Source organism: Cinclus cinclus, chromosome 10 (genome assembly GCF_963662255.1).
Source record: "Cinclus cinclus chromosome 10, bCinCin1.1, whole genome shotgun sequence".
Lineage (NCBI taxonomy): Eukaryota > Metazoa > Chordata > Aves > Passeriformes > Cinclidae > Cinclus > Cinclus cinclus.
Genome location: NC_085055.1, coordinates 18028838 through 18048115, shown reverse-complemented (window position 1 = coordinate 18048115; position 19278 = coordinate 18028838). Strand labels below are relative to the sequence as shown.

General features: G+C 46.0%; 1 protein-coding gene across 4 annotated transcripts in view; it reads right to left on the bottom strand.

Annotated features, from left to right (window-relative positions):
- EPHA4 (EPH receptor A4) overlaps positions 1 to 16088 on the bottom strand; it is a 101425-nt gene extending 85337 nt beyond the window's left edge. Inside the window, exons 1-3 of one of the 4 annotated variants that reach the window (XM_062499395.1) lie at positions 15998 to 16088; positions 15042 to 15109; positions 10038 to 10701 (exon numbers count right to left, since the gene is read on the bottom strand). In XM_062499395.1, the coding sequence (XP_062355379.1) occupies positions 10038 to 10701; positions 15042 to 15109; positions 15998 to 16088 (823 nt within the window). Of the gene's footprint in view, positions 1 to 10037; positions 10702 to 15041; positions 15110 to 15280; positions 15447 to 15997 lie in introns of those variants that run through there. The other 3 variants (XM_062499397.1, XM_062499394.1, XM_062499396.1) reach the window with 3 other exon arrangements.
- Between the last annotated feature and the right edge of the window lie 3190 nt (positions 16089 to 19278).

The following is a 19278-nucleotide window of genomic DNA, read 5'->3' as shown; positions in this document are numbered from 1 at the left end:
ATCAACTAAATGGATAAAGGATCTGCACAGGGGTAGATTCAGACAAAAGGGATGGAAACAGTCTTGCAGGTAATTAGTGATGCACCTTCAGTTACATATGCTGACTTCACCCCTTTAGCTGATTACTTTCAACTTTCTTCCCCACGTAGAGAGGCCTTTGAACCTCAAAGCATTACAAAACTGTACATTATCAGCCACATCTATAGGAATGTGTGTTGCACTCAGCACCCACCAAAATGTAATGTCCAGCCTAAATTACTGGACCCACTATTTTTGTCTCGTATGGATTTTTGGAAGTAGTTCAAATGTGGGCCAGCCTGACAGAACTGCACCTGGGAGTAGCAGAGGTTTCTAATGTGCCATGGGAATGACTTCAGCAACAAACCACAAAAAAAGTTCCTTCACATTAAGTGCAACTATTGCTACTCTAAGATTAAATATTACCTGGAAATTACACTCATTAACAGCAGAGCCCTTGATTAATGAGCAGGTGGAGTGTGCACAGGGACCTGGTCCTGATTTCAGCTGTCTTATTAGCTCTACCCAGGACACTACTGATCACCACAAAAATAAATGAGGAAATCCAAGACCTAATTATGAGTGGACAAAATGTGTCAATCTAATAACTGTGTTAGGGTACTTCAGAGATTAAGGGAAGGCTGGCAGATGTGCAAGATGCAAATACAAAAAAAAAAAAAAAAAACCAGCAACAGAACTCTGCTATCTTCTGGTATCTCTGGTAAGTGAGACCACAGGAAGCCTCTCAAGAAATAGTCTCCATTTCAGAACAGCTCCAGAGCCATTTTGATTACTGCAATCATGTGTTCCTTGCTTTAACAGTGGTGGACAGAGGAGGAACCTCTGGTGCTCCCTACACTCCTAAGGCAGGGGTTGTCTCTCCACAGGGAACAGACACTGGGCTCTGCCCAAGGCCCAGGCAGGGAGATGTGGGCAGGAGTCTGGCAAAGAGAAAGTCAGGAGAAGAGACAGGAGAGAGCATCCCACACCAGCTCCCAGAGGGTGGGTGCCCCTGCAGGTGTGCAGGCACACAGGCTGGGGCTCACCTGGGGAAGCCAGAACCGCCTTCTGCAGTTTGTCAGCAAACACAGCTGGATCTAAGCATCTCCTGCTACACTAATCCGGCAGCCCCTGCCTCCAAGCATTTCTGTGAAACAGTAGGGACTGCCCACACACCCTCTTTTTAATTTGTGTTTACTTGTCTCTTCAAAAAGCCCAAAGAAATCTTCTACACACAGCAGCTAAGTACAACAAAACTCGACCATCAGAAGAGTTGTTCAGCCAACTTGTGCTCTACGACTGATCTCCTATTTCTCCCTCCACTTTCCTTCTAATCCTGTTTATAATCACACAAGCTGTCTGATCTTCCCGAAGCTACCAATTCTCTCGAATCCATTTTCAAATTGCCATCCCTGGAAGAGCCTGGGCAGCAGATCAAGTAGTCTCAGCTTGACACCAGCCACACCACTATTGATGGCTCCCCTGAAATGCTGGGGTGCAGCAGGCCAGAGCAAGGGCTCCCAAGACCCAGCCCCAGCAGAGATCAGTATTGAGAAGAGAAAAGTATTGATCCGCTGCTTTTAACATGCTAATTTGCCCAGTGGCTGCTTCAGTCATTGCCAGGCTGGACACTTCAAAAGGAAACTGTTTTCAAAGCAGCCATGTCTTTTTTTCAGCAGCAGAAAAACTTAAAACTGAAAGCACATGAATTCAAGCCCCAAGTTCACAGCAGCACTCGCAGGTATTCTTCAGCTCCCCAGACAGAGATGTTTGATGTATGGAAAGACAGACTTGTTAATTAGGGTTATTAAAATGTGGCCTGGCAAAAACCCTCTGGGATTTAAAATAAGAAAATCCACACCCTCTAAGTGCACACTTTACTACAAAGATAGTCTGTACTTGTATCAAAAATATTCAGCCATAACCTCTGGAAGTGTTCCACTGATTCCCCCACACACGCATTTCTTAGGAGAAGAATAAAATGTATTTAAAATTAAATTTCTGAAATTCAATTTCTGTAATTCAGCATCAACACCGGAGAACATTCTGGCCTTTCTTAGCATTGATAATGGGGAAAATAAAGGCAATTGTTCAATCCCTTCAGGCTGCTGAGAACACACAGCAAAGGGCAGATAAAACCCTCGGTGTGACACAGACATTATTAAAGTATTTCAGGAAGCAGCAGCATTATTGACTGACGCCTTTGCTACCAACACTCGCCTTTCAATCACGGGCTAAATACAATGCAAAGAATGGATAAAATAGCAGGGTTTAATTAACGGTCTGGGCAAGTACTGAAATGTGTTACATGACACAAGTTTTGCAGGCAGAACAGAAATCTACTCAATGTTTTGCATCAGTGTTTGTGGCTCACATCATGCTCCCAGGAAAACCTGATATGAACTATGAAAACCAAGAGAGCTCTCCAAGCTAAGGGAGACATCGAACTGTAGTTCTGACCCACAGCGTGTTACCCTGTTTGTAAAGACTGAAGAACCAAAAACGTGAATCTCTCTTGAAATATGTCTTTATTTCCAAATGCAGGAAGAGTTGAAGTCACCAAGCTCAGCCTGCTCCCACTGCCCTGGACCAGCCATGACCCACTGAGCCCAGTGCTGGCTACACCAGCAGCACCAGCTCCATACTCACATGCCCTGCTGAAGGAGGGAATTCGGGATGCTGCTGACCTCCAGCCCCTGGCCGCAGGGGACAAAAAGCTACAGGACAGAATGGCAAATGGGGAGAACTGACTATCAGCCCAGCCTTTGCTCTGGAGCAGGCAGCAGCATCACAGCAAACTCATTCACAGAAACAAGGCATGAGGAGATAACACCAGAAAATACAAGCAAAACGGAACTTGCCTCCTTGCCACTAAATTGTCAGCTTTATGGGACTTCATGCTGAACGGTATGAAAAAAAAATCCAATTTGCTTTGAAGCACATTAGTCTAACATCCTAATTATTGTTTACATTGCCATTTGCCTTCTATTAAGAATTGAATAATTACCCAGCGCTCCATAGTTTAAAAATACAAGCAAACAGGATTATCTGGGTAATTAAGACACTGTACTGAAGCTTTGTAGTGAGGCTGTACAAAGCTTTCACATACACAAGCAGAAGCAATAGGTATTGATTGTCTTAGCACAAATTATGTTTTAAGGATGTGTAAGATGGGTCCCTCATTAGGAAAAAGCGAGCAAAAACTCTTGACAAGTGAGGAGGGGTAGAAGCTCTCTGCAGCTACACTGAGCCTTCACTCTGGTCTTATCTCAGTCACAGACATCCTCTGTGCCTCTGGGAAAGTTACCAGGCTTCATCCCTCCATCCTCTGGCTGCTGAGCATCCTTCCTCCTCCTCCTCCTCCTGCCCAGGGCCCCACGTTTGCCCAGGCTGCTCAAACTGCTGCATCTCCACAGCCTGGGCCCCCAGTGAATGTAAAACTTATTTCCCAGCACACCTCTTTCAGTGGGTTTGTACAGATTAACTCAACATTGGTGAGATTTAAACTCACCCTTCTAAGCGAAGTATAAAAAGCAGACCAGCAAATGGCGTTTTTTCTAGGCGTCCATGACTAAATGAGCCAAAGCAAATACCAACTGTATAGTATAGCTTTTTCTTTTTTCCCCTCCAAACCTTAATAGCCCATCCATATTGTACTTTGAACAGCATGACCTCCCCTTCTGGGTGACTGTTAGGACAAAAGCAAAGTTTTTGCACGTTCCTTTGTTGTTTTAAAGAGCCTTTCCTCCATTTAATTATGCCATCAGGTTTCACACTGCGCAGTTTACTACCCCTGTGAAATTACCTTCAAGTTAAACACTAATTGGACAGCAACAAAAAATGAAAACCCCCCACACAACCATGTTTTTCCTTCTGGTTTCTTATAGGATGTAGCCCCAACACGATCGGTGTCCCAATTTCATACCACTGATTTATAAAGACACAAAATGAAAACCAGCCCTTCAAAGAAATACAGTACATCCATGCAGCATGTGTTCTAACTTATATCAATAAACCTTTCAACAAATCCATTCTGAACAAGCCTGTGTTTTGGGAGCATTTAATGAGCCTCAGCTTTATTTCAAGCCAAAGGCAATTTTAAATAAAGTTGAAATAAAGAAAAGTTAAAAAGAAAAGAAAGCCACTAAAACCAAAAATAAAATAAAATATGGGTTCTTGTATAATCATGAGGCTTAAGAAAACAGAACTTTTCTCACAGATTATTTTCATTCAATAAATAAAGACAGCAGAGCATTTCTGCATGTTTACTAACCCAACTGCTGGGAGCCCCTTTTCACCACACCACAACCATGGGCCAAGGCCAGCCCAGACAGCAAAGGGAAGAGCACTAACCAGACCTGAGCAGGCACAAAGCATAGGAAATGTCAAAACGCAATGCTGCCTTTTCATGCCCTAAGTGCACACTTACAGCCCAGAGGGGATCCCACCTCCTGAACCCCATCATCCCCCCAGCTGGGGCTGCAGCTGCAGAAGAGATGGGTGATCACCGGTGAACACCTGGAGGAGATGACACCCAAGGGTCTCCAGTCCCTCCAGGCATGACAAGGGCTGCTTCCACACCCAGCCATCATTTTAGAGGTGCTCAGGGTTTGAGCACAGCCCTGTCCCACACAGGGACAACCAGCCATGGTCAAGACACGAGGAGCATGCTGAGCAAATAGCACACTGTCTCTTGAACAGGGAGATAAAAAAAATCAAAATAAATCATTTGCATTAAATCCAAATCTTTTGAGCTCTGCATAAACAGAGGATTTTGGCTGGCGAAGCTCTTATCTCCTTTGTGAAATGGGGAAATGGGTGTGCTACTTTGCATGAGGGTGTATACAAATGATGTAAATGAGGAATTTGCTGCATGCAAAAGGCAAAGCAGCCGACAGCTGCCAATCCCCATTCACAGGGACAGAGAGCTTCCCCAGTCTCTAGCAGGAGGAAGGAGAAGGGAACCAACATGCTTGCTTCCCAGGGAGGTGAGGCAGGCTCTGAATATTCATTAAATGGCCGTTTTAGTCATGGGAGTGTTAATTGTCTCTGATTCACAAGACTGTGTGACCTCACCTGCTCCTTGCAACATGCAAAAAGGATGTCCCATAATGGGACGAAACCAGATAAGATATTTATCTCACAAGTTTGGGGGGCTTTTTGATGCAGTCTCAAAAGAACTTGGAGTACTGCTGGGTATTTCTTTAATCACTACTCACAAGCACAAAGACCAAGCTCAGCGGGGAACATTATTACACAGATTATAACCCTTACCCAGCCAAGATCTAAACACTGAACGCATCACACACTGGGTGAGTTGTCTGGAAAGTTTTGGGTTGCCTTTCTTTTTTTAAATCCTAAAAGAACACACGAACCCAAAGATGGGCTGGAAGTCCCACAGAAGACTACCCAGACCTGCCATGAAATTCATTCCCACCACAAAGCTCATCTGGCTTTGACTCTGAGGACTGTGCTTTCCACCAGTAACACACAGAATAAGGACCAGACACTGCTCCCCTGTGTACTAGCAGAAGTCTTGTCAGAAATTCAGGAGGAAGCAATCACAGCCTTTCTCCAAGCAATACATGAAGGGACAACTCTAACTTGACTTCTGAGGAGGCCAGGCAGGAGAAAAGCAATACAGTTCCTGCAATGACATTTAAATGCAGATTTTTAAATGCACCAGGTGGCACAAGAAAATCACAGAGGGAGTAACCCTTGGAAGATCTATTGAGCTACATGAGAACATAACATAACCAAATCAGCAGAGAGGAGAACCAACTAAATTTGGTTCAGACAGACTGTGTTTCAGTATCGCTCCCAGGCCCCGCCTGTAGCTTCCGTCTTCTCAGCTCCTTTTAAAACCTAACATGTTGAGTCTGTGCATTTTTTTTCCCCTGCCAAAAATAATCAACCTGAAAAAAAATCCTTCTGAATTCTCCAATCTGCAGAGTCTTAGTCACCCTTCTGATCACCCTTGTGTGCAGACAGACTGTGTACATCGGTGCTATTTTGACAAAGAAGTTATCTATGACTAAAATGGGTAAGTACACACAAATTACTTTACTTCCCCGCCCTTAAAAAAACCCACCATCCAAGAACCTTATCGCAGAAAAACATATAATTAGACTGTACACTTCTGATGTAAACTGAACTGCTGCTTTCAATGATCACAGCCACTCTTCAAAGCCTCCAAGATAAAAAGAATCTTATCATTCAAATTATTGCTTCTTAGGGATGCTCTTATCAAAGTTCGAATGAAAATTCTAAAAACAGCAGTGATATGAAACCAGGACTGAGCCATATTTTAAATGACACTGGATTTTCTGCCAATTGGCCAATTCACAACTCGGAAAAAGCAAGTGTAGATGAAGACAAAGCTGTTGGCTCTTGTAACCTTTACAATATCACAGAAAAAAATCTCAACTGTCTCACATATTTATACTAAATGGCAGGTCTAAAATTGAGATTTGTAATTTCACAGCATCAAAATCATCACAGATGGCTACAGTCTATTGCTTCTTTAATCTGTCTTTTCTCCCTTCCTGCTTGTGTTCCCCCCCCTCTTTGAATTAGAAAGATACGTGTTTTATCATAAGGAAATCATAACTAAATCCAAACCACATTTTATTAATGCGCAACAAAACAATTTCCATAACAATGATGAGTACAAGTGAAGTTCAAAATTACTTTTATGTCTCAGCTTTGCCCTAAAGCACCGATTGCCTCAGCCTTGAGATGTGCCACTATTTGGGCTAGTCATCTTCCATCAACAATATTCCACATTCATACTCTCCTAAATCGACAGTCACTAACACAGATGTGAGGGATAATAAATAGCAGTAGAAATAGCAAATCGGAATTTTTTTGGTATCTAATTCACAGCTTCAAGTTCATCTGCACCAGTTTTGGATTAGAACCAATTTTGCAGAACCACTGCCACTTCATACACCTGTGAAGCTTCCCAAATAAATATGGATTAAGTAGTTTGCTCCTTTTCCTTCCTGTCCCGTGATTTTACATATATACATAGACACACAAACTCATGGATATTTAGTAAGAATCATAATCAATAAAGTCAACTGGAAAAAAAAGAATAGCAGTCAGAAAAAGGATAGTTTTTTTGACATCATATTCAAACACCTCCATACCACCAACACAACTTTTTTAAAAATCCCATTTGAGGTCAGAAAGTCATTAACTCCCACTACAAGAATTTTAGATGTGAAAAGGCTTTCCATTACGCTTCCCACACACACATCAGAAATTAGGCAAAAGAATCTCAAGGAAAATGTATTATTTAAAAATTGGGAGGGGTGAGTGAACTTGAAGCAGCTTGGAGGACAGCCCAAGGACCAGCTGGTCTGTCCCAGCATTGTGTGGCAGGCAGCAGGTCCCAGGAGAGGACCAGGAGCTCCAACACAGACTGGGGGTCTTCCAGCAAGTGCAAAGCGCCAGTCCACTGGCCCAAAGTATTCCTGCCCACTGAGCTTTTGTTAAACATTTAAGATCTTAATCAATCCTAAGTCTGACCCTAGGATCACAGGGGAAGATGGATGAGGAAACGGACAACCTCTGACCTTCCCTTGTATTTGTCCTGCCACAGTCAGGCTATTGAAAAACAATTGAGGTGGAACCTGCTCACCAGCTCCCGTCCCACACCAGAGCCCCTGCACAGCCTTTCCCAAACTCAAAGTCTCTTCCCCTGCCCCCAGTCCTCTGCATCAAAACCACAGGAATCCTCCTCACTTCATCCTCCTCCTCCCCTCCAAAAACCTGTCAGAGCAGAACATTAGCTAAACGATTAAGTTAAGAGTGGAAAGAAAAGAGGAAACCTCATTCAGTAGTGTCAAAGGCCAAACTGCTTTAACAGCCTCACTGGAAACCAGAGAGAAGCTGCACAGTTCTGGTAAGCTCCATGAATTCACCAGAAGGAGCTTCCCAGCTAACTGTTCTGGCTGGAGAATGGCAGAAGTGAGAAAAGGAAACCACAAGTAACAGCTGATGAAATGGGTTTAGCACTTGCAATTATGTGCTGGCTCAAGCACTCTCAAAATGACTAGCACAGGCCAACCTCACTCTGGAGAGCCCAAGAGACAGAACATTTCTAACACCTCTGTCCATGTGGCATCACCTGATCTTCCTTTTAATTGGGAAATGGAGAATAAGGTTTCCTGAGCCCAAATATCCCCAGATGCAGCAAAGAGCCTTTAGCCAAGCTGACATTCATCCCCAAGATCTAGTCCAACACTAACAAAAATAAACTTAAAAAACATGCCACCATAACCACTGCCCATCAGCAAAACCTCAAGAGATTTCCCCTGAAGAACACTGGATTTGTTGGACAATTAGCTCACCACACTTGGGCCACTGACACTGAAAAATGAATGATCTATGTCAATCAGAAGGATGCAGTGCTGACCTAATAGGCCTTCAGGAGAAGGTGGAATCACCTCTGTGCAATAAACCAATAAATGCTTCCCCACTTCACTTCACTTCCTCCTCTCACAACCCAGGCTGGTAAGGTGTCAGGAAGCTTTGCTCTGAAGTTATTGAGCTGTAAGAGAGTAATAGCACCTCCCCAGGCAGCACCCAGGCAGTACCACAGCCACAGGCTCACACATTTTGTGGCAAGCAGGCTTTCAAGTTTCCATCTCACAGGATGGAAAAAAACAACCAAAACCAGAGCATTTTACCCCAGACAGGATGCCCTGTCATTGTGCAGCTCATCTTTCAGTCCTCTAATGTCATCCCATAGCAATTTTGTTACCACTATACCACATTAGGCTTCTGTCACAGAGCAAAAACTCGGGGAATTAAGGCTGATTTCACACAAAGCACTTCTTTCCTACCAAAATTTAATCTCAGTGCATAATAATGAACTTCATATTGACTGTAAATTACCATTTAAAAGAAATCAAGTAGGACATTCAAAAGACACCGTTCTCTTAGGAATCCATCACGAAAACAGACAGTTACTTGCTTTGCTAACTTGTTCTCAGTATCAAGATGATAAAAATGCTCTAGTAAAAAAACACATGAAGAAGATGAGGCAACTGACTCCAAAGAAGCTTTTCTATAAGCATGCTTCCAAATCCCTGAAGGAGCTGAGCACCTTCAATTCAGCACCCAGCAAAATTAAGCTCACTGACCTGTGCAAGAATCCATTTAAGTTTGATCTTAATTTATGCTTACATGAGCAAGACTTTCAAAGCAGAGGCTAAAGATATTTTATTTATAAACTCTCTTCTTCCGTAACCTTCTACAGCTTCTTTATCCAGAAAAGGGAGGCGAAGATAATATAGGTATTGAGGTTTTTTCTTTTAGGCGAATCTGTCTTTTATACAAACTTTAATCCCTAATTCTGCAGCACACAGGATGGTGTGTGTGTGTGGGAGGGTGGGGTGGAGACTTTTAGCATTTCTAAGAGTATCCTAGCACCTCTATTATTTAACTGACAATAGAGGCTCTCTGAGAAATGAAAATATTTAACAAAGGCAGCAGCGTCAAATATCAAAGGGTATTTAGTGCTAGAAATTTGCAACAAGTAAAACACCAAAGATTGTCACTTCCTAGAGCAGGAAAGTAATCCAGCTAAAAGTCCTGTTCTGCCTCCCAGACTGGTTCTTAATCTACTGCATTATCCAAAGTCAACTTTGCCAGAATTTCCTGTGTTTAACATAGTTCCCTTAAAAGATTTGTCTCTTCAAACAACGGTAGTTCAACTGCACTGCTCTGCAGTCATCTGCATTTTGGTGACTATCATGAGCCAAATCAAATTTAGGCGTCTGCTAGAAAATGTGTTTCACCTTCTGCCTATTACAGCAGTATCATTTGTTTTGCATTATATAATTCTTAGCCTTGCCACCTGGAGCCATTGGACTTCTTCATTAAACCCCTCTGTCCCACCACATCCCACAGGGCTGCTAATCACTGGCTTTAGTCCATTTGCTCTCATCCCCGATCCAATTATGCATTCCACTAAGCCCTAATGAACAGTACAATATGGCTCATCCTACCTTGGCATTCTCCGTTGCGCTCCTCGTAGCCAGCATTGCACAGGCAGTTGCCAATGGGCACCAGCCATTCGCCATCTGCCCCACAGTACATTTTTGGCACATCCTTCTCTTCCGAGTTGTTGACACAGGAGCCACGAACCTCCACCAGAGAGGAGGTGTCAGCCCCAGTAATGGTGTCTGGAAACTGCGCCAGGTTCCGAACCGTCAGCGGGCACTTCTTGTAGAACACACGGACAGAGACCAAAGCAATGCAGGCACCAACGTCCTGGAAAGCCAAATAAAACCCCTTCTTGCTGAGCGGTCCCACATCCCGTATCTCTGTATTCAGCTTCATGATCCTGTCACCAATGTCCACCTGGGTGAAGCTCTCATCAGCAGCAATGGTGTCGATCTTGGCAAACTGGCTCTCGCGAATAAAACGCTCTTTATCATTGTTTGATTCGTAGTAATAAAGGTTGAAAGTCTCTTTGCAAGTTCCCATGACACCAGGCAGGCTGTTGCAGTCTCTTAGCGTGAACTTGATCTCAATATAAACCCTCTGAGCCCCCTCACGGGGAATCCAATCAGTTCGTAACCAATTATTCTGACTGGGCTCCATCACATTGCAGACTTGATAGGTGCGGATAGGAGTGTTCTTCTCATCCATGATGCTCACTTCCTCCCACTGCAGGGAGGAAAACGGGGAGAAATATACATCACTATTAAAAGGAACAACAGAACCTCACAACAATGTGCACTTGTTCCATTGCAGGGAAACAAACAGACCAAAAAACAACCCAGCAGGCCAAGCCATAGCCAGGACTTCAACTGCTTGGACATTAAAGGAAGCATTTGTTCAGGAGAAATTCCAAGTTGCTCGTGCCTGGAGGAGCAAGCGTGCATTTTAAGGGCCCTCTGAACCAATCCAAGAATGCTCCCTTGCCTGACTAGGTTCACTTGCAGTACAGTTCAGCCCACAGAACACTGCCTAGAGCAGGGCTACACACAGAATTTTACAGACTCACAGAGCAGCACTGACCTGCTCTGCAGTGTTTTTTCTGCAGCAGATCTCATGGACCCTGCCTTGCACCTGGGAATATCCAACAGGTGACACAGCACAACTGAGTCACACAGACAGAGTGACATCCACATTTCAGGCATCACTACCACTTATTTTCAAAACTCTTGAGCCATCCCTTATTATTTTTCTAAGCTACCAACTACTTTCCTGGGCTATCAATATACCAGACAGACTCAATAAATTCTATTTTGGAGCTGGGCAAAAATAGTGGTCTACAAAGAGCTGGGTCCTTGACTTAGGTAGCTCTTAGAGAAGGAAAAACAGGTAAAGAGACAACATCATCAGTCTGTCAGCAACACCACCATAACTTTGTTACCCAAATAGAGCTTCTCACTAGCAGGAAGGTAAAAAAAGAAATACTACACATCTTTTTTTTATAAAGGAAAAGTCAGGGAACTGCCAAATTCACATTACCCAAATCCCAAAAAGTTTAGCAGTGAGGAAAAGGGCTGAAAGATCAGGACAGCAGCATTCTTCAAAAATTGTTACACCCCTCAAATCAAGTTCAGGCATCTTCAGAAGTGCCAACCAGGCAACATGATTAAGAAACAATAAAATGTGTAATTGAAGGTGGGTATGGAAGGAGGAGATGCAGGTGTTCAGCAAAATGAACTCAGAAAAGGAAAGTACCCATACACAACAGTTCTGAAAAAACTGGTCCAAGTTTTATCATGAACAGAAGAAAGTTTATCACAGTACTCTACTGACAGGATGAGAAGGGAAAGTAGGGGCATTAGGAAAATAAATCATTCCAGGGGAAAGGAAAAAAAAAAAAAGCAAAACCATAGCACTTGCATTTATACTATTCAATTTATCCTTCCCTATAAAAATATTAGATAATGATATGCTGACTATGTTTGCAGGCAATACAATGAAGCATATAAAATTATCCTTAGGAAACAGCAATAACTTCTAAGAGACTTCTCAGAAGTGCTTTTCAGAACTACTGAAGCCATAGCTTTGATAAACAGAAGCCTTCTTAAGATGAAGGGGCTTCTTGTATAATATCCTGCATTCTTCTCCAAAGGATTGCTCTTATGCAAGTGATTTTTACTTAAAAAGCTTCCAGCTTAGCTGAATCCCTTTATAGAATGACAGCAGTTAGCACCATGAGTCACTAGGAGCAGAAAGAATAATATTTTATTTGCTGCCTAGAGATAACTGCAAATTAAAATGAAGGAGGGGGGAAATCAATACTCAGCATGTCACTCCTTTCCAGAGAAAAGGAAGAAATAAATCTCAAAAAATCATCTATCAATGTAAAGTGTAGCATGTTGTTAGTAAGAAGACAGGCTTGTTTAATTTAGAGCGCCACAGAGCTAGTGTAGTGCTACAATATTGTCTTTATGATCCATCACTTTCCATTCTGCTTATCTTCAGATTGCCTATGCTACCAATATTGTGTGTGGTACAAGAGAAAGGAAGAAGCAGAGGGAAATAATACTTGTTGATAGGATTTCCTTTAGTGCATTTACACAATGGAGGATGCTGCTAGAGGATTCAATAGAGGGACCACTGAGGTCAACAGACACACAGCAATTGAATTCAGCGAGTTTTTGGATCATGTTCTCAACACACCCATCTGCTGACCAACACACAAATGTACAGAGCTGGGCTTCTTACTTCATTAACACACAAAGACAAAACAAACCCAACTGCATCTTTCTGACAGAGCTGAAAATAACTACAGCCCAAAATTTCCAGCCGCTGTAAATGACTTGTAATTCTAAGTATGTGGTCAAAGCTGTAACTTTTTACTTTCAAGCTGAAATTAAATTTTATAATTGCGCTCTTCCCACAGTTTAATGACACAGATTAAAACTTTCTGAGCAAAAAACCTGCTTTTCAACTGTGAAATGCAAGAGTAAATCATTAATTACATTTATAATGCAATTCATTAATTCCTCCGGGGCTACTATATAGTTAGTCACTGCTAAATGACTAAATCTTTATCTCCAGCCCTTCCTATCCAAACAACCCTCACACCCCAGGAACAGTGTGGTTCAGAAAAATACTTTTTTTTTTTTTAAACAGACAATAAAGTATACACAATTTAAGAAAAGCACTGAAGGACAAATTCTTCCCGGGAAGATAAAGGAGTTTGTTCCTGCTGCTTGAAATGCATCTGCAGCATATGAAGTAAACGCTTTCCAAGCACTGTATCTCAGAAACAGACCATGTACTCTTAAATTTTTCACTACAGGCTTAAAAATAGAACACACGGATGTAGGCTTGGTGAAACGAGTCACGTCCACAATAAGAGCACACATTTCTCCTTCTCAAGCTTGCATGGCGCTTTCAGAAAAACCATGTGGGGAAAGGGGGAATCCAAGAGCCATTAATAATACACAGTTGATCATTGATTCCACTGCTGACTTATTAAAACTTGCATTTTAGGTTCTGTTTTAATACACAGTGTAGATATCCCTTGGAGAGCCATCCGAAAGACCCCGTCTCATTAACCAACATTTCCAGGGTGTGGGATTGACAAGGCAGCCCCGACTCTCACCGAGATAGAGCTGTACCTTTCCACTCTGTCAAAGGATGAGGGCAATTGCCTGCAATCAGCACTGAATGTGCACCGTGGGTACTGCCAGAGGCCTGCCAATCACATCCCCAGTCTCTGAAAAACCAAGTTTCGGGGACAGCACAGTGTGCTCAGGCAGAGCACAAGCCAGGACTGTAGTCAAGTTCACCCAGAAAAAACAATGGGGGAGCAAAACAATCCCCCATTCTCCCATATTATGGTTATTCAGAGCTTATGCATAATGCATCACCAGCCAACGCAGCCTCGGATTCCTTCCGCTCACTGCTGTTTCCTTAGCTCTGCTTCTTCTAATTACGAGTGGGAACGCACACACAAAAAAAAAAAAAAAGTAAATTTGTAGGTTTTCTGAAGAATTCAGTGTTATGTTGTGCACAGGTCCTGATCTTTGAGCACTTTCCTTTTTCAAACACTTTGACTTAGTTACTTCTGCTTAAAGAATCCAAGCTACTTTTACTCATTCAATATTAAAAGGATTTGGGATTTATTTTTTTGCATTCACGTTTAGTGCTCACTGCCAGCATTTTTGCTTCAATTGTTCGTATGAAGAAAGAAAAAGCTTTTCTAATTGCTTATTAAAAGAAAGTCCCATGAAGTATGGTCTCCTCCAGATCCCAGCAACTCCAGAGTCCAACATTCGAAGGAGTTTCCCAGAGAGGCACTGGGCACCCTGCAGGTCAGGTCACAGATGAGGGAGCAGCAAGGAGCAACAGATAATATAAAGCTAAACCAAAAAATAAAGCTACCTTGTGTGCAGCTGTCTAAGCAAAGGGACTCTAAGCCCACAATGAACATCTTAACGTCATCACAGCACCCCTGCGCAGTGCATTCGAGCAACCTTCTGTTCAATAATCGTAAAAGTACATAAAAAGAAACTCCAAGGAACCACAGTCAAGCATTGAATGCTGCAGTTTATCCGCTCAGAAACCAAAACAAACGACATTTACACTATGAAACAGGACAACTGTCGCATCACAACAAAAGGTCTATCGTGTATATTGATCCCTACTCTTTCATCCAGAAATAGAACGGCAATTGCCCTGAACATCTCCCAGCCAAGACAGTCCACAGATAAAATAACAGCAGTCAAGAATGCCAATTCAGTCGGCAGATCGCATTTCTTGTTGGTATTTCAGTTTTAAATAGGCATCTAAGATCATGTCTCAACCAATCTCTTAATTCTGAAACTCTTTTCTGCCCTTTTGGTTTCCACTTATTCCATGACAGAACTATCCAAAGGGAGTATAGAGTTTCTCCAACAAAGAGTAATTCACTTGGTAAGCCAGGGAAGAAATCTGACCTCCTCACCACAATCAACAATAATCGAGCCATTAGGACTCTCTGAAAGTTACTAATCACCCCCTTTACCCTTTTGATCAGATAGCGGTTTAAAACTTACCCCTCCTTCCAGGGGACTTGCTATCCACCCCAGTTCTCCCTGAACTGATCTGGAATCCAGCAAGGTAACTGCAGAAAGGTACAAATAAAAGAGATTAAATTCCAGCTGCCAAAAGGCAATATTAAAATAAATGGTTCACCTGAACGTTTCCATATGTGCGGAGCACGATCGCATCCACCTTCCACTTGAAACGAAATGTTATTTCCGACCGCGCCAATATCTTATAAACACTTCGAAACTCCGAGAAATCTCACGCTCGTTTCCCGGCGCACCGGAGCCGCTCAGGGGCGCGGAGGTGAGCGGCGGAGCCGCGGCACACCTGCGAGAGACAGCGGAGCGGCTGTCGGAGCGCTCCCCCGGCGCTGGGCACCGCACCTCCCGCCGCCGGGGACAGCGCGCCCGCATGCCAGCGACGGGCCCCGGGTCGGTACTTTCCGAGAGCCCGGGAGCGCGGCTGGGCATGGAGAGATCTGGCAGGGGCTCCCGAGGCGACCGGCATCCCACGCCCATACCGGGGGCTTCCCCCGCGGAGCCGCCGCCGGACGGTCCCGCAGAACGGGCTGAACCGGGGCCCCGGGGAACGGCGCGGAGCCGCCGAGCGCTCCCGGGAGAACCGGTTTCACGAGCCGCCCTCCGTTCCGGGGCCGGCCCGGCGGAGCTCGCGGGAGCGCTGCATCTCGGCGGTCCGGCCCGGCCGGGGCAGGCGGAGGCCGATCCGCCCCGCGACACCTGTGCCGGCACCGCGGCCGGCCCCGGCAGCGCCGCTCGGGCAGGTCCACCCGCCGGACGGGCAGCCACCGGCCGGAGCGGCGCCGGGACAAGCGCCGTCCCGACGGCGAGCGGAGCGCCGAGGCTGGGAGGGGACGGGAGAGCACCGCTGCCCGCCCCGGGGACACCGAACTTTGCCCCGGCACCCCGCCGGGCGAACGGGCAGCCCGGCCGCCGGCAAGCCTCACCTTCGTTGGCGGGATAGACCCGTGAGCCAGTGACGGCGCCGCAGACGCCGACCAGGAGCGGGAGGAGGGCGCAGATCGGGACCCCGGCCATGCCGCCGCCGCGCTCCGGCCGCGCTATCCCAGCGGAATAACTGCCTACATGGGGCGCGCGGTGCGCGCTAGACATTGCCAAGGGGGCGGGGCCGGCCCGTCCGTCAGGAGCCGCCGCCAATCGCCGCCCGCTCCGCTCCGCTCCGCGCCGCGCGCCCCGCCCCGCCCCGCCCCGCCCCGCGCGGGGAGCCGGGCCGGGCGCTGCGGGGCGCTCCGGAGGGGCCGGGTGAGGAGCGCGGCCCGAGCGGCTGTTCCGCGGGGTCTGCCGCCTTAACAGTGTCCGAACTCCGGAGGATGATGGAGAAGGCGAAAAGGCAAAGTTAGGACAGGCGGACTGGCGGGAGAGCCGCGGCCGTGGTGCGCACACGGATCTGCCCCGCGCCGAGCCCGCGGCGGCTCCGCGTCCCGGGCCCGTCCCGGGAGCGTCCCGGAGCTGCCACGGCCCCGCCCGGCCCGGCCCGGCCCGGCCCGGCGCCACCGTTGAGCAACAGCGCCACCTGGCGGGAGCAGCGGCTCCCGCGGCAGCGGCTCCCCGGGGCCGGACAGGGAGGGACAGGGACCGGCAGAGATGGCCAGGGACGGGCAGGGATGCTCAGGGACCGGCAGAGATGGCCAGGGACGGGCAGGGATGCTCAGAGACCGGCAGAGAGGGCCAGGGACGGGCAGGGATGCTCAGGGAGCGGCAGAGGGCGGCCCCGGCGCTCACCGTGAAGGTGCCAATCGTTCACGCTTTATGCGCCGGGGCAGCGGCCGGGCGGGGCGGGCTGCTGGGAAAGCCGGGTTCGGAGCGAGTCCCTCCGAACGCTAAGATCCATCGGGCTCGTGCACTTCCCCCTCGTCCACAGCCGTACACGGGACGCGTCCACCCGAGCCGTGCCCGGGGACACCTGTGTTGGCTGACGTCCTTCGGCTGTCCCCGGGAACCTGCGCTGTGCAGCCGCAGCCCCGCTTTGCTTTGAACGCTCCGAACAGCTGACTTCTTAAAAAATGCTCTCTAAACGCGCCTTGGCAGCAAAATCGTAGTTTTTAGAAGCCCGCTAAGCCTCGGGTGGGTCAGGCAGCGGGTTGAGCACCGTCCTTGATCAGTCCGTACTCACAGAGCTGCCCCCGGACCTGTCTGTATGTCCGGGACAGCGCTGCGGGACGGGCGCAAACCGAGCAGCACCGGCGCTGCCCGCCCCGTGATGCTCCGTCCCTCCGCCGCTGTCGGTACCGCTGCCCGAGCCTCGGCAAGATCCAGAACCGGCGGTGCCCGAGCGCCTCCCCTTCCAGTCCTCCGCGTTCCCACCCGCAGCTCTTGGCGGCGGCGCTGCCTCAGTTTCCCGCAGATTCGGAGGGGTAAGAGCCCCCTCTTCTCCCGTGGGGCTCCCGCAGCGCCCTCCGGCACCCCCGGCACTCCCTCGCTCCGTGCGGGACTCAGCTCCTTCCCCCGGCTGCATCCTTGCACCCCGCGCTCGGGGAATCGCACCCAGACTCTCGGAGGATCTTTCCGCCGTCTGGGACAAAACGAATCCTTGCCGATTAGCTGTAGCTTCCGCACAGAAGCCCTTTACAGGCTCGATTAGCTAAAAAATACTTTGAAAGCGACTTAAAGCTTGACTAACGATTCTGTGCATCGGGAAGCACGCCTGCTCAGAATCTGCTGTTTTCTCTTTAAATCGTTCTAGTTTCCCCCAAATTCAAATATCTGTGAAACACAGTACTTATAAACACACCCTTACTGACACTTTTTGCTTAAAACATAGAGTATCTTTCACCTGGTTTAATTTCAGGTCAAGATCTAGGGCGGATGCATTTTTTGGCACTTACAACTGCTTTTAAAGTTTGTTAACACCGTATTTACAATGAGGTTCCTATTTCTGAGGCTCAGATTATCTTCCTTAGCCTTGAACATTTCTTTTGGAGCTCCCACTGGCAGAAGCTTAAAGATAACCCTGCAAAGATACCTGGCGTGTTTTTCTCTTTCCGTAGAAAATAAATCTTTCAAGCGGCTGCTTGGATAAGGGGCGTTAGAAAACAGTGTAGCACGGTCAATGCAACTGTTAGAACTTGTACTTCCTGGCTTCAATTATCTACAACAATTCTTGGCCTAATGAGAAGGAAGAAAAGGTTTAGTGCCTTTTTTATTATTTACACAGATATGTAGGCAGTCCTCAATTAAAACTATCTGAATGTTCTTCTTTTCACATCTTTGATGCCTCTGACAGATCGACTACTAGTCAGGATAAACTTTATGGGAATGTTGAAGCATCAAAACGTCTTCTTTTTTTAATTCAAGTTATTTTTGTGGCAATGCCAGAAGAGTCAGTCGTCATTAAAAGTATATAAAAATGCTTTGGAACCTTAAATTTTTTTTCTGTAATTTAATGCAATTTTAATTTGTTAAGAAAAGTCATATAAAATAAACACAGCCAATGTAAAAAAGGCCTGCAAATGTCATAAAATAAAATGTTTGCAGTCCTACCAAATCTCCTATATTTTGGCTCCAGTATGTGGGGTTTTTTTAAGAAGTCTTGCCAAAATCATCACAATTTCCTTACTTTGTGTCATTTCAACGAATCGTAAAAGCCCAGCTTGGTTTTAACAGATGTCATTGATACTTGGACTAAATCCTGTTCTCGGCTTCAGCCAGCAACTCCACCCTTCAACAAAGTATCTGACATCAAAATTTATTCCTTAAAATTTTGTTGCAGCCGTCAGGGCTGCTACATTTGTCTTAAACAAATTATTACCTGAGCAGACTGCGCAGCTGCCGACCTGACAACTTATGTTATTGTAACTCACTATCAGGAGCGATTTGGCTTTGATGGGAACTAATCATGTTTGCACCATCATCAAGTTTACACCGTTTAAATGGCCAATTTAATGCAGCTCAATAAAGCACAGCCAACGTCTCTGGTATTTGTCTCAGATCTTGTATTTGTCTCAGCTCCTCAGTGAAACTGCATTCACTTGCAGCAGACACTGTAATAATTATGACAGTGTGTTAAATGTTTGATCCTGTCTGCTTCAGAGAGGTCAACCCCAGCCGAATTATTTAGAGATCAGGACTCGAGTGGTATAGACGAACAGGCACATGAACACACAAACACGGAGCCTCTGAGAGACTGTAAATCATCTTGAAATGTAAGGACTGAAATATTGTTGTATTTCCTGTTCACTCACAATTTGTTCCTTCGTATTTTAAAGCA